Genomic DNA, 13,391 nt, shown 5'->3' with positions numbered 1-13,391 from the left:
ACAAAGGCCGGGCGGGGTCCTAAATGACCAATCAACAATACCTTTCAGCGCCAGTATTTCACATCTCCTTAGCAGCCCACCCTCAACGAGGAGAGGATCAGAAAATGGGAGAAAATCAATTGTTCCAAGACCTCAACAGCTACACACGAGTATGCACGCACGCGCACGCACACACACACACACACACACAGGCGGCGACTGACACAGGACCGGCATGCACGTGCTGCAACACCTGGGCAACCACACCTCGGCCACCCCCTCTGCTCCCCAGAAGTGACATCCCCCAGGGCAGGGCAGCCTGACCGGCATGGTGTCCCCCGCACAAATGCAGGAACACCAAGATTTGCCAAGCATCCAATCAGAAACACGGAAAGAGGGCCAGCGAGTTTCAGAAACCCTCGACTCAGATAATCACAAGTTGACTGCACGACTTTCACACTCTGTCCTTCAGGGTTCCAAAAAACAATCTGCAAAGACGGGAGAGTATGTCCACTGCTCTTGCAGAGGTGGCGAGAAAAGGCTGACTAGCGAGTTGACAAACCCTCCTGAAGCCTCATAAGGAAGCTATTATTTGAGAATTAGGGGAGTCATTAGCTCTCGGATGGCGGCGATAAAAGCCCATAGAGTCATCTAATGAGCCCATTTTAGGGGCTTTCTCCAGCCTGGGGACAACCACATAAATGGCTGTTGAGGCAGAGGGGTGGGGCACGGCACCCAAGCGTTGACTGCATCCCAGTACCCGCTGGCCCCAAGACACAGCCGGCACCCAGTGGGACCCACAGGAACTTGCTGAATAAACGAAGCTGACAAACACATGCACAAGAACACACTCTTCCCATGTTGTAGGATCACTCGATTCCACTGAGCAGAACCACCTTCTCACTAGTTTCATAACTCGAGAAACAGTTCCCCAGGTGCACCTGAATTATTAAAACAAAAGCATCCTCCCCCCAGCCAAACAGATGGGACACACCGAAGCGCAGTCCACGCCTCCCCCGCCCCCAGGGGAAGACCGATCTCCTGCAAAACCTTCCACCGTGCTCAGGTGGACACGCACCCCATTCCACCTGGTGTCATCGTGCCCACTGGGCGCAGACTCAGGCCCCTGCACGTTGCGGGGCAGGTCCCTTTCAGAATGAATCCGTCCCCCAGCTCCCACCGGGGTCGCCGCTGGAGGTACTCCACAATCTATTCCTACAGAGAAGGGGGTCTTTGAGATGGCGATGGGGCTCTAAGAGGGAGGCACTGAGGGGACGCGTCTGGAAGCTGCGAGGTGCATACCAAGTGGATACGTTTTTTAATTTAAAAAAAAAAAATCCAGACCGCACGCTTAATTTTAGGGGGCTCAGAGATACGAAGCGAGTTGGGAAGCCGCGACGGCGCGGCGGGCTGTCTCGGGGCTGGGGGTGGGGTGCAGCGATGGCCGTGTCGGGGGCCGCCACCGGACAGCGCCCCGGTGACCCCGCCGGGCGCCCCGAGAGGCGGAAACGCAGGCGGGGGCTAGCCGGGGCCTGGGATCGCCCGCTCCCTCGCGCTCGCGAGCTCTCTGTCTCTGCCTCTCTCTTCATTTTTTTTTTTTTTTAATTATCAGGATTGTTGTGAATAATAAAAGAGAAGGGCCCAGCCGGGCAGGGCCGGCCGGGCCGGGCCACCCACGCTGTCATCTTTTGTGCAGGGCCGGCGGGGACGCCCCGGCCCAGCCCCCGCGCGCGCCCCCCGGCCCCGGGCCGGACGCCCCCGCCTCCCGCCCCCGGCCCCGCCATTGTCCGGCCGCGCCGCCCCCGCCCGAGGCCCGGCGGGCGCCCCCGGGCCGGGCGGTTAACGCCCCCAACCGCCTCGCGGGCCGGGACAAAGCGCGGCGGCCGCGGCCCGAGCAGGCCGCGCCCGAGGCCTGGGCCTCGCGTCCCGGGCGCCCGCCCGCAGCCCGGGGCGCGGCGCGGGGGCGGCGGCGACGGCGGCTGCGGCGGCGGCGGTGGCGGCGGCGGGGCCCGAGCTCGGACGCGGCGGCCGCCTCCCCGCGGGCTCACCTGAGGCGGCGCGCGCGGCCCGGTCCGGAGCAGCGGCGCGCGCTCCCCCGCCCTCGGCGTTGCACCCCCAGGCCCCGCTCGGGCCGGGCCCCGCTCGGTCGCTGGCGGCCGAGCCCTCCGCGAGCGCCCCGGGCGGGGCTTATGAGGCCCCGCGCCAGCTCCGCCCTGGCTGCCATTGGCCCCCGAGCCCACGCCCGCGCGCCCATTGGCTGACGCTGACAGCTCCGCCCCTCCCCTCTGCCGGTCCCATCAACATCTCACGGCCCGCCCCCTGCGCGCCTCGATTGGGCGGGCGCCGGCTGGGGCCTCCCCTCCCCATTGGCTGACTGACCGGGACACGCCGGCGCCCACCCACGTGCCCGCTGACCGGCTCCGTTTTCATTGGAAGCGGCGCACGCCAGCCAAGACAGCCGCTACCAACCCGACGGTGGCTGGGCCTCGGATTGACAAGGGCGCCTCGGGGACCGCCCAACGACCGCACGGGGGCAAGTGAGCATTGGCTTATGGGGCGAGCCCGAGGCGCGGACTGGCTGAGGAGAATGCCAATCAGGGACCGGGCCCCGCCCCGGTTATCAGGCTGCAACTGAGTACGTGAGACCCAGCACAACATCAGCACCAGGCCGGGGAGGCAAGCGGAAAGGGTTCGAGACCCGTGGCCGGAACTTGGACGTAGAGTTCCCCAGTTCCCCAGTCCTGACGTGGGAAAACACTCCGGTGCAACCCATTGTGCAAAACAGGAGAACCAAGAACTGGAGAAATAAAAAGTCACGCAGCAAACGTGCCTCCTCTGCCCCTCAAAAAGCCAAATTTATTTCCATCACAATCAACAAACCTTTCCAAATCGGCAAGGTCCACCGGGCAGTTAGGTGCGCTCCCGCGAGTTCCCTAACACGAGGCAGTCCCTAACACCAACATTCCAAGCTCAGCTGGACCCCACGACTCACTGGAACCTCGCTGGGCCTCAGTTTCCCCTGTGAAGTGGGTATGATGGTAACACACACACATACACACACACACACACACACACACACACACACACACACACCCGACCCCGCCAGCCCCTCCCCAAGGGATGTTGCAAGAATGAGTGGGACGCCACACACAAAGGGTTTGAGCGGGTGGCTTCAACCGAGTGGGTTCACCACCGTCTTCAACATTACTACTTGTGTAGTAGGCAACCGTGGGGTGCGCCCCGGCTAGCGGGCAGTCGTGTGAATTGGCAGCGGGGCGTTTCCCATTAACATTTCTAAGTGTTATCCATACTGTACTCCCTCCCCGCCCCCCCGCCGAGGTCAGGCACCCCGAGCAACGCCTCGGAGCTCACTCACGTCTTCAGCGCCAAACGTGTCGCTCTACACACCCATCTACAGGGTACCGACCAGGTAATCTTGTGGCACGGGGCACTCCGCAGCACTTTAAACTATGTAGCAGTTTAACAAGAGGGCGGTCTCCATGCACTGCCCTGGAATGATCCCCTATACACTTTCGTGAGCAAGCTGCAGAACGACCCAGAATTCGGTGTCCAGTAACCTACGTTATGGAGGAAATACACCGAGACCCCTGTCGTGGGGTCTCCAAAAGCACGCATCTGGGGCAATGCACAGAGAAAGGTCACCCCGGAAGGCAGAAAAGAAAATCTTTGGAGAGAAGAGAGATCCACACTCGTAGAAAGGCTAGTCAGTGGGGACTTGAACCTGTTCAGGGAGATTGTCTGTTCTCATGGGACCATATTCATAGACTCCTCCTGTAGTTAAAATTTAACTTTAAAAATGAGAAAGAGCATCTGCCCCCAAGGAACTCCCTAACCAGTGGGAGAGACAAACGGTATTTGATCTTGGTAACACAGTATCCGAGGTACAGCAATGGAGGGCCCCCCACCCCAAAACACACAGGCCTTTTGTTCTCCTGTAAGACAGTGAGTTCCAGGTGTTTAGATGACACTCAAAAAAAAAATTTTTTTTTTAATTGGAGCACCTACACAGGTTGCCAACTTTCTTATTTTGTCTGGGGAGACTTTTTTTCTAATGCCATCTCTTATGTTAAAATTGAACATTAACAATTGTAGAATCCAGACACTGGGTGTATTTGAGCGTTCACCATACAATTCAACTTTTCTGTTTGGAAGTTTGTATGATAGAATGTTAGGGGAAAAAATACAAGTGCTGCCATTTAACTAAAAAGGGTCTGTGCAAAGTAAGAAGGACACAGAATTTCCAAATGGGCAAATTCACTCCGGGATAAATCACCTGGGTTTTCTTCAGGTCTTTTGCAGACAGGTGCAAATCTCGCGAAAGGCTGGGAGTAGGAGCCAAGCTGGTACCTCTGCCCTGAACAAGCCGGGAGGCCCTCCAGCCCCAGCCTGGAGCAGCCCAGGGCCAGCTCACTTTGCTTTTGTTTTTTAGGATTTTGTTTACTTGGGTGGGGGGAGGAGAGAACGAGCTGGGGGGAGGGGCAGAGGGGGAGAGAGGATCTTTCAAGCCGACTCCCCAAGGAGCCAGCCGTGGTACCAACCCATACAGGTGCACAACAGGTGTAAATAAAGCCTGATGATGTGAACTAATTTTATAACCTGGAGTGGAGGAAAAGAAGGAACACCTTTACATTAAAAAGCCAAGTGAGTGGAATTAAAAAGGTAGTTAATTCAGGGGCATCTGGGTGGCTCAGTGGGCTGAGCGTCTGCCTTCGGCTCGGGTCTTGATCGGGGGATCCTGGGATCAGGCCCCACATCGGGCTCCCTGCTCAGCAAGGGAGTCTGCTTCTACCTCTCCCTCTGCTCCTCCCTGCTCTGCTCCTGCCTTCTCACTCAAATACGTTATAAGTAATCTTCAAAAAAAATTAAAAACTTAAAAGGCGGTTAATCCATATAATGCAATATTATCCAGCCTTTAAAAGGAGTACAGCACAGACATGCTCAGGAGGGAACCAGACACACGAGGCCACAAGGCATGTGAGTCCACATGCGTGACACGTCCAGAACAGGCTCCTCCACGGACAGGAAGGGGGCTCAAAGGTGCTGGGGGCTGGGGGAAGGACTGCTGATGGGGTGATGAGAATGTTCTAGAACTAGAGGTGATGGTTGCACAACTCTGAATGTACTAAAAACCAGTTAACTGTATGCTTTAAATGGGTGAACTTTAGGGCAATGTGAAGTGTATTTCAATAAAGCTGTTACAGAATAAAAACCAAACCCAACCCAACCCTACCAGGAAAGAAACACGCCTAATGTTGTGATTTTTTTCCGCATAGCAATTCCATATACACTTTTCTGGGTTTTGCTAATTTTTAACAATGACCTTGTTCTTAACTTTCCAAATGAGAGAAGCATCCAGAAAGCCAGCAATCTCAACAAGGAACCCACCTCAGTGTGTTCCGCCCCCCGGGGTAGGGCCTGCCTGGGGACATTGGTGGCATTTCCTCTGCTCCTCATAGCTGGGCATCGTTCCTGTTTTTTGTTTTTGTTTTTTTTTAAAGATTTTATTTATTTATTCGACAGAGATAGAGACAGCCAGCGAGAGAAGGAACACAAGCAGGGGGAGTGAGAGAGGAAGAAGCAGGCTCATAGCGGAGGAGCCTGACGTGGGGCTCGATCCCGGAACGCCAGGATCACGCCCTGAGCCGAAGGCAGACGCTTTAACCGCTGTGCCACCCGGGCGCCCCATCGTTCCTGGTTTTATTTCATGTTCACACTTGACATTTCTTTGAGCTGTAATTCATCTACCGCACAACTGACCCATTCAAGACGTGGACAACTCGAAGGATTTCGGTACATCCCCAGATGTGTGCAGCCATCGGCAAACCCAGAACATGCTTGCCCGCCCCACGAAACAGCCCCACCTCCACTCAGCATGTTTTCAAGGGCACACTTGACACATCTGAAAGCACCCAGAGAGGCAGAACTTCTCCCTCGTTATCAAGTCAGATCTGCCCACATCATTACTTAACCACCAATAAAAGGTGCGCGCGATAGGTCGATGTGAATAATCACTTCTGCAGAGCGTAGCTGCTCCCTTCCCCGGAATCGACCGTTAAACCTGCCCCCTCCTTGGCCTCCATCCTCTGCTGGAGCCTGCATTTCGGGTCGTAGGGACCCCCCCCCTTCATGCCCCAATGTCCCCAGGCCTCTCTGGGATCAGGTGACTCCGGGTTACTAAGGCCGTCTGTTTCCTCAAATGTCAGTGGGGACAGTGCCACTCACCTTGGCCAGCATTAAGTGACCCCTGGTTCCAAGCTGCAAGGCTGGATTTGGCCCCTGGGGTCGGGTTTGTGGACCCTGTAAAAGGTCAAAGCCCAACGCCTCCCCAGTGGCACTTAGGGCCACGGCACATCACTGTGTCTTCAACCTGTCCTGTCCCCCTAGCGGGACTGATGCTGCCGCCCGGCAGGGACAGAGGCACCTGCCTGGTGGACCACAGAACAGCTCTCAAACAGAAGACACAACCCGACGCATCTGTAAAAGGCATTTATTCTGAGAATCTAAAATCTGGACAAAGGATGTTGAACTTTTTAGAAAAAGCCTACACAGGATTTTGTTGTTTCTTCCTAACACATTAACAAACCTAACAATAAGGAGGAAAGAAAAACTTTTAAAACAGTATCGCTCCAGTTTGTCTGCAGTTATGGGATTTAAAATATTCCTGTTCTATTGAGGTAAAAGCTGCAAACTTTGGTAAAGTTAGAAAAATCAACAAATCATTCCAAAAAAATATAAAACCAAAAAAAGAAAAAAAAAAAAACAAAAAAACAAAAAACACGACCAAACCCTAAGTTATAGCTTTCTTGGTACATATACAATAACTACAAAAAAATTTCATTCCAAAAAGTACTTAAAAAAAATTCCCACTTATAATTCTCAGTTGGTGAGCTGACAATTCAATTGAAAGGATCCACAGAAATGAAATCACCCCCAAACACTCACCCAGTATCAGGAAGAACTGACTAACCCCAGTTTTAGAATCTGGCTGGCGTTTTCAACAATTCAGTGCTAAAAGAGAGCCCCGTGTTTACAACAGAAGACAGACCCCAAGGCACTTGAACATGGCTTCCAACGTGTGCTTCCGTGGTGCTGCGGGCGGGCCGGCCCTTGGCCGCACGCCCAGCCCCGCGCAGAGCAGTCCGGCAGCGGAGGCCCCCCACTCGCCCGGGGAGAGGGCTCTGCGGGCGTGGCTGCCACGTGACAGTGGACTGGGGGGCGTGGCTTCGGGACAGGCGGTTACACCTGCCGGGACTTCTCTTCCCACCACCTTCCCAGCAGGTGACAGCGGGGCCAGGCACCCCCTGGCTGGCTTTTAGGCGGCAAAGCGCTATCAGGGAGATGCGCTGGCTTTCCACTTCAGGGGCCAAAGCCACACACCTTGAAAAGATTGTTCTAGGCAGCCGGGCGCCTTCTTGCTCAGCGGTGGCGGGAACTTCTGGGAACTTGGCGCTGGGAACACAAGCAGCCTTCACGCCAAGGCGTTTTTCATTCCATCTTCAGAAAAAATTTTTTGTTTGTTTTTTGCTGATGAACTGCAGGCTTGGTATTTTTTTTAAAAACCAAAATAAAAACACTGAGAAGTCCAACTTTCTTTCTTTGAGCCATAATACAAACTTCTGAAAATTTATAGGTTAAAAAAAAAAAACAAAACAGGAAGACAAGGCTTTTCAGGGAGTGGAAGAAAACTACATGTTTAAGTTAAGCCCACTAAAAACAAAATAGGGGGCAGAGACCCCTGTGACACGTGTTTTAAAAACTGCCAGCGGGAAGTGCTTGAGGATCACCGGCCGCTGCCGTAGCCGGGGAAGAGCTGGCTGAGGATGGCCTGCAGCCGCTGATTCACCTGCATGGCGTAGCTCCGGCCCAGGTCGTAGCGGCAGGCCGGGCAGCTGAACACCTGCGCCCTGAACGATCTGTCCAGGCAGTCCTGCAAGAGAGGGCTGAGTGAGAAGCCCCGTCCCAGCCAGCCACCCACGTCCCCCGGACATGCACTGCGCAGCAGCCATGGGTCCCCCGTCCCCCGGGCGTGGGCTGAGCAGCAGCGACTGATTTCTCACGAGGTCCAGAGGTCCCCCCGGACCCTCGGCCTCACTTTCTACCTCTAGGCTGGCCTCCCTGGGGCTCCTCAAAGGCTCCAAGCCCATCCTGGCCTCCAGGCCTTGGCTCTTGTAGCTTGCGCCACCTAACAGGTGTGTCCTCATCCCTCAGCTCAAGTCACCTCCTCAGAGGACCCTTCCCTGACAACCCTAGAATATCAGAAGCAACTCCCACGCTACCGGTCTTAAAACAGCACCTTCCACCTTCTGGAATCACCTCGTACTAACGTCCTTGTGTGAAATAGGTCAGACGCTCCCTGGCACTTGGAGCGGTCCTGTTGACCCCGCCAGCACCTTGCACAGGACCCTGACACACGCTTTACACATTCAATAAACACGTGCTGGGAAGAAAGGCCGAAAGAAAGGCACGATCTCTGGCCCTGAGCCAGACTTCTGGGTTCACACGCCATTCTCAACCATGTGACAGTGGGAGAAGAAAGCCAGGCGGGAACAGGCTAAGAGGCAGACAAGCCCTGGGCAGGCGGCTTCCCACTCAGCTTCCCCGCAGAAGACACCACCCACCCCCGGAGACGGCGCTCGCAGGTCTGCAAGCAGCTGCGCGGGCGCCCACGTCTGAAGGGTGGTGTCCGAGAAGCGGGTGAAGGACTAAAGGTCAACACAGCGGAGAGCCTGCCGATGCCACGGCTCATCCAACCACCGGACACAGGCCGCGGCTTCTGTTCCCATTCGCAGAACTCCTCAATTCTTTTCTCAATAGTCTACGGCCTTGATTCCAGAGACCAAAGCAGTTCTACGCAACTAAGATTCAGATCCACACCGAAAAATCCAGTTCTGGACTGCTGATTATTCACAATGGCCAAAAGATGGGAACACCCCATCTGGACCCTGGAATGTTACTCAGCCTTAAAAAGAAAGGGAAGGGGCACCTGGGTGGCTCAGTTGGTTGAGCGTCTGACTCTTGGTCTCAGCTCAGGTCTTGATCTCAAGAGTTGTGAGTTCAAGCCTACCTAGAACCTACTTTAAAGAAAGAAAAAAAAGGGGAAGGGCTCCTGACACCTGCCACGACATGGACGAACCCTGAGGACACGGTGCTCAGTGAGAGAAGCCAGACCCAGAAGGACACATCCTGCACGACCCCACTCCCAGAGGTCCCCAGAGGAGTCCCGTCCACACAGACAGGGAGGAGCTGGTGGGGGCCGGGGCTGGGGAGTCCGTGCTTCATGGTGACAGTTTCCATGTGGGGAGATGGAAAGTTCTGGAGACGGAGGGTGGGGGTGGCTGCAGACGGGGTGAGTGTGCTTCACGCCACTGAGCTGTGCACTTAATAATGGTTAAGATGGCAATTTTTACTCTGTGGTTATTTTACCACAATGATAGTTTTTTAATACAGTAAAAACAAAACTGGGGGCTCAGACATGTAGGCCGAAGCTCAGAGGCTGAGGTTCTTACGGCGACCAGTGACAGACACAAACGCCAGCAGCCCCTTCCTCCACAGCACCTGCGATGGCTCTGTTGAGACGCTCGGTACCGGACCCCTCACAACCCACTCCGTTTCTGCGGCCTGACCTGCCAGCCCTGCTGGGTGTCTGTCTGCCCGCGTGCTGGCCCAGACCACCACAGCACAGAAGCTGGCCGGGAAGGTCCCGCGCCATTGCTCTGCACCAAGGCAGCTGAGGCTCAGAGAGCCTGGGCGGCTTTCCAAGGCCACACAACCGGGAGCGGCTGAGCCTCTGCTTGGGGCGCGTGCGGCTTCTCTCCCGGGCCACACCGCTGAAGGGACTTATCGGGCCATGGGCAGGGTCCAAGGACAGGAATGGGAAGGGCCTAACCTGCCACACTGCTTGATGGTCTCGGAGTCCCTCCCCTGGTGGAACAGCTAACACATGAGCCTGGACTGAGACGACCCCAAGGCAAGAAAGGGGACCAGCAGCTCAGAGAGCAAGGGTGGCCGGGAGGCAGGAATGGTCCCTTCTACTGCAACTGCTTGCGCTGCCCATAAGTTCCTACTGACCAACTCCAACGAGAAAGCACTGCAAACAAGCCATTCCCGTTCCCGACGAGCGCGCCCAACTGCGCAATTCTGCCTCCAGGGGACGCGGGGTGGTGTCAGGGACCTCTGCAGCTATCACGACTGGGGTGCTCCCGGCACGGAGGGGGCGGGGCCAGGGAGGCTGCCCGGGACACCCCACAGAGAGTGACCCACCCCAAGTCAGCACGGCTGCAGGGGTGAGACCCTGACCACCCCCTCTCGCTCCTACTCCCTGGTTCTCTTCCCGTCCAGCCCTCCTGACTGACCACCCTCAGGCCTCCCAGCCCTCATTCCCCACCAGCCCAGCTGCTCCGACCTGCCTGCCTGTCCAGACTTCTGCACATGCCATTCTGCCCACCTGAGATGCCCCCTCCTCTAGAAAGTCCTCCCTCCTGCTCCTCTAGGACCCAAGCACCTCACACCTCTCCATCCCAGTCCACAGCATGCTCAATCATCATTTATAATAACCAGACCTCAGGCCAAGACTGCCACCCATCCCCTCCAGTCCTGGACCCCCAGCCATCTAGAAGGCTGGGGGAGAATGTTCCGGGGGGGGGGGCAGAACCAGAGAACACTCCTAAGGCAAGTAGGCTACGCCCTGCTGGAGGGACAGGCAGAGGACCAGTGTGGCTTAAGGTCACAGGGAGGTGGGCAGGGAGGTGCTGCCTTTTACTCTGCAGCACAGCAGGGACAAGGGAGGGTGAGGAGCAGAGCAGGGGGGTGATGGGAGCCTGTGATAAAGGTCAGGAGGCCGCCCAGACAAAGACAACCAGGCCCTAGGAGGCCTGGGAGCCAGGAGCGTGCAGAGGCAAAGCCAGCAAGCCAGGGGGTGGTGGCAGGTGCAGCACCTCCCCTCCCCGGCCCCGTGGCCACCCCACTCACCTTGCACACATTATGCTGGCACACAGTCGTGATGGGGCGGAACACCAGCTCCTGGCAGCAGATGCACTGGAAGGCCTCCTCCACTTTACTCAGGAACTTCTGAAACTGGAGGAGAGCCCGTGAGAGCAGCCCGGACCCCCCGACAGCGTCGGAACCGGCGCCCCCACCCAGCGGCCGGAGGCAGCTCTTGCCCCACGTAAAGATGAGAAAACAGAACCCCAGAGGGGCGGGCCATGCCCAGGATCACACTGAGGGGACCCGCGGTCCACAGCACACCCGGCTCGGAGTCAAGAGTGGGTTTATCGGCGTCCCATTCCCTCGATAAACCGGCTGCCAAATGCCGGCTGTGAGGCCTGGGCGTCGGGGCCCGTCAGCTGGTGAAACAGAAGAAACCCGGCCAACACGGAGCATGGAGGCCAGTGGGGAGACCGAAGACGACACAGGTAGGGACAGAAGCATCACGGCAGTGCTGGGGGGAGGACAGCAGGGAGCCAGGGGCTGGGGGGTCCGTGTTCCGTGGAGGAGGTGACCTGGAGGACATGCAGCCGGCCGGGTCATGGTCCCCAAGATGCCACATCTGAATCTGGAGACTTGTGCTTGTCACCACATGTGGTTCAAGGGGACTTCACAGATGGGATTAAAGACCCTGAGATGGGACAATATGCTAAGTTACCCAGGTGGCCCTCCATCACCACAAGGGTCCCCATGAGGGGGAGAGAGGGAGGTCTGACCCACAGAGAAGCCCGTGTGACCACTGAGGCAGACTCTGCAGCGGTGTGTTGGGGCCAGTGACGCAGCACCTCTGGAAGCTGGGACGCGTAGGAGCCTCTAGAAGGAACCAGCCCTACCCACACCTGCGCTTAACCCCGAAAGACTCCTTTCTGGCTCTGCCCTCCAGAACTTCGAGAGAAGAAATCAGTGGTGTTCTGAGCCACCAGGTCTGTGGTCATTCGTCACAGATGCCGCAGAGGACCCGTGCGGGAGCACTATGGGGGAAAGTACTCAAGGCGGAGGGGACCGCGAGGGCCAAGGGCCCGAGACAAGATGACCAGGGCCAAGAACCCGGAAGAGGATGTGAGAGGTAATGAGCAGAGTCCAAGGGACGCGTCTGTCCAGCCGGAGGCACAGAGAGCCCGTTCCCACCAGGTATGGGCGGTGGCCAGAGGACAGTGAGCCGGCGTGACCCATCTAGGTCACTCATCCTGCTCAGGGCAAGAGGATCGTAAAAAGACAGGCCTGGTTTAGCAATTCCTCAGCAAGCTGAACACAGAGGGACCTTAGGACCCAGCAGTCCCGTGCCTGGGACTGTGCCCGAGATCAGGGAAGCTGCAATGTTCACACTCGTGTGCGTAACACCGAGGCCACCGCAGGCAGACGTGCAAGCCAGCCAGCGTCCACCCACAGGTGAATGGACAAACCCAGTGCGGTCCGCCACGCGCTGCACTATTACTCAGCTTTAGAACAGAAAGGACCCTGACACCTGCCACGACATGGAGGGACCCTGAGGGCACTGTGCTCAGCGAGAGCAGCCAGACCCGGAAGGACACATCCCGCAGGACCCCACTCCCAGGAGGTCCCCAGAGGAGTCCCGTCCACACAGAGAGGAGCTGGTGGGAGCCAGGGCTGGGGCAGGGGCTGGGGAGTCCGTGCTTCCTGGGGACAGAGTCTCCGTGTGGGGGGATGGAAAGTTCTAGAGACAAAGGGTGGGGGTAGCTGCACGACGGCCTGAGTGTGCTTCATGCCACTGAGCTGTGCACTTAGAGATGGTTACGATGAGGAATTATTTCCATTTCACCACATAAACAAAGATGAGGGGAGAGGCCGCCCAGGCCAGGGAGGGTGGGCGCAGCGGGCACTCACCGGCCCGTCTTTGAGTGACTTCAGGATCTCGCTCCACAGCTTAGTGTTGCTCTGGTCCTCCTTGATGAGGCTGCTCTGCTGGGCCGTGAGGGTGTAGGGCTCTACCTTGCTCTTCTTAGGTGTCCCCCCCGGGGACCCAGCGCCGGCCTTGCCCCCTGCGGGGACAGAGCGGAGTGGGTGAGGGCGGGCAGCCGAGCGTGCGCACATGGAGGCAGCCCGCAGAGACACCCACCTCCGGACTTGCTCTTGCGCTTGCCCCTCCTGGGGGACGTGAAGGCCCCCTCCTCTTCCATCTCCTCCTCCTCCTCCTCCTGGGCCTCTCTCTTGCTGTTCTCCTTCTCCTTCTCCTTCCTGGCCCGGGCCTCCAGGTAGCCTTCCGGGTACTGCAAGAGGGTGGAGTCAGCCGTGAGGAGCACGGGGTTGTGGGGCGGGGGGGTTCAGGGGCTGCCTCCCCCGGCGCCCTTCCTGCCCCCTCCCTCTACCCTCACCTCGTAGACCCTCCCTCCCCAGTCCTCACTGTCGCCTCAGACTCAGACTCCCTCTCCTGACTCAGCCTCCAGGGA

The 13,391-nt window shown here is 57.3% G+C and overlaps 2 protein-coding genes across 12 annotated transcripts in view; both read right to left on the bottom strand.

Moving 5' to 3' along the window:
* Nucleotides 1–2,145, bottom strand: part of KDM4B (lysine demethylase 4B) — a 131,725-nt gene extending 129,580 nt beyond the window's left edge. For all 9 annotated transcript variants that reach the window (XM_026481141.4, XM_026481143.4, XM_026481144.4 and 6 more), the window contains exon 1: nt 2,028–2,145. The gene's annotated coding sequence lies outside the window, so the exon portion shown is untranslated. The remainder of the gene's footprint in view (nt 1–2,027) is intronic.
* A 4,330-nt stretch (nt 2,146–6,475) lies between these two features.
* Nucleotides 6,476–13,391, bottom strand: part of UHRF1 (ubiquitin like with PHD and ring finger domains 1) — a 29,700-nt gene continuing 22,784 nt past the window's right edge. For all 3 annotated transcript variants that reach the window (XM_044377932.3, XM_026481138.4, XM_048227177.2), the window contains 4 exons: nt 13,061–13,211; nt 12,829–12,983; nt 10,969–11,073; nt 6,476–7,927 (listed from right to left, as the gene is read on the bottom strand). In XM_044377932.3, coding sequence (XP_044233867.2) covers nt 7,781–7,927; nt 10,969–11,073; nt 12,829–12,983; nt 13,061–13,211 — 558 coding nt within the window. In that variant the 3' untranslated portion in view covers nt 6,476–7,780. The remainder of the gene's footprint in view (nt 7,928–10,968; nt 11,074–12,828; nt 12,984–13,060; nt 13,212–13,391) is intronic.

This window comes from Ursus arctos, unplaced genomic scaffold (genome assembly GCF_023065955.2).
Source record: "Ursus arctos isolate Adak ecotype North America unplaced genomic scaffold, UrsArc2.0 scaffold_14, whole genome shotgun sequence".
In the NCBI taxonomy this organism is placed as follows: domain Eukaryota; kingdom Metazoa; phylum Chordata; class Mammalia; order Carnivora; family Ursidae; genus Ursus; species Ursus arctos.
Note: the sequence above shows the minus strand (reverse complement) of the source record. Positions and strands in the feature narration are given on the sequence as shown.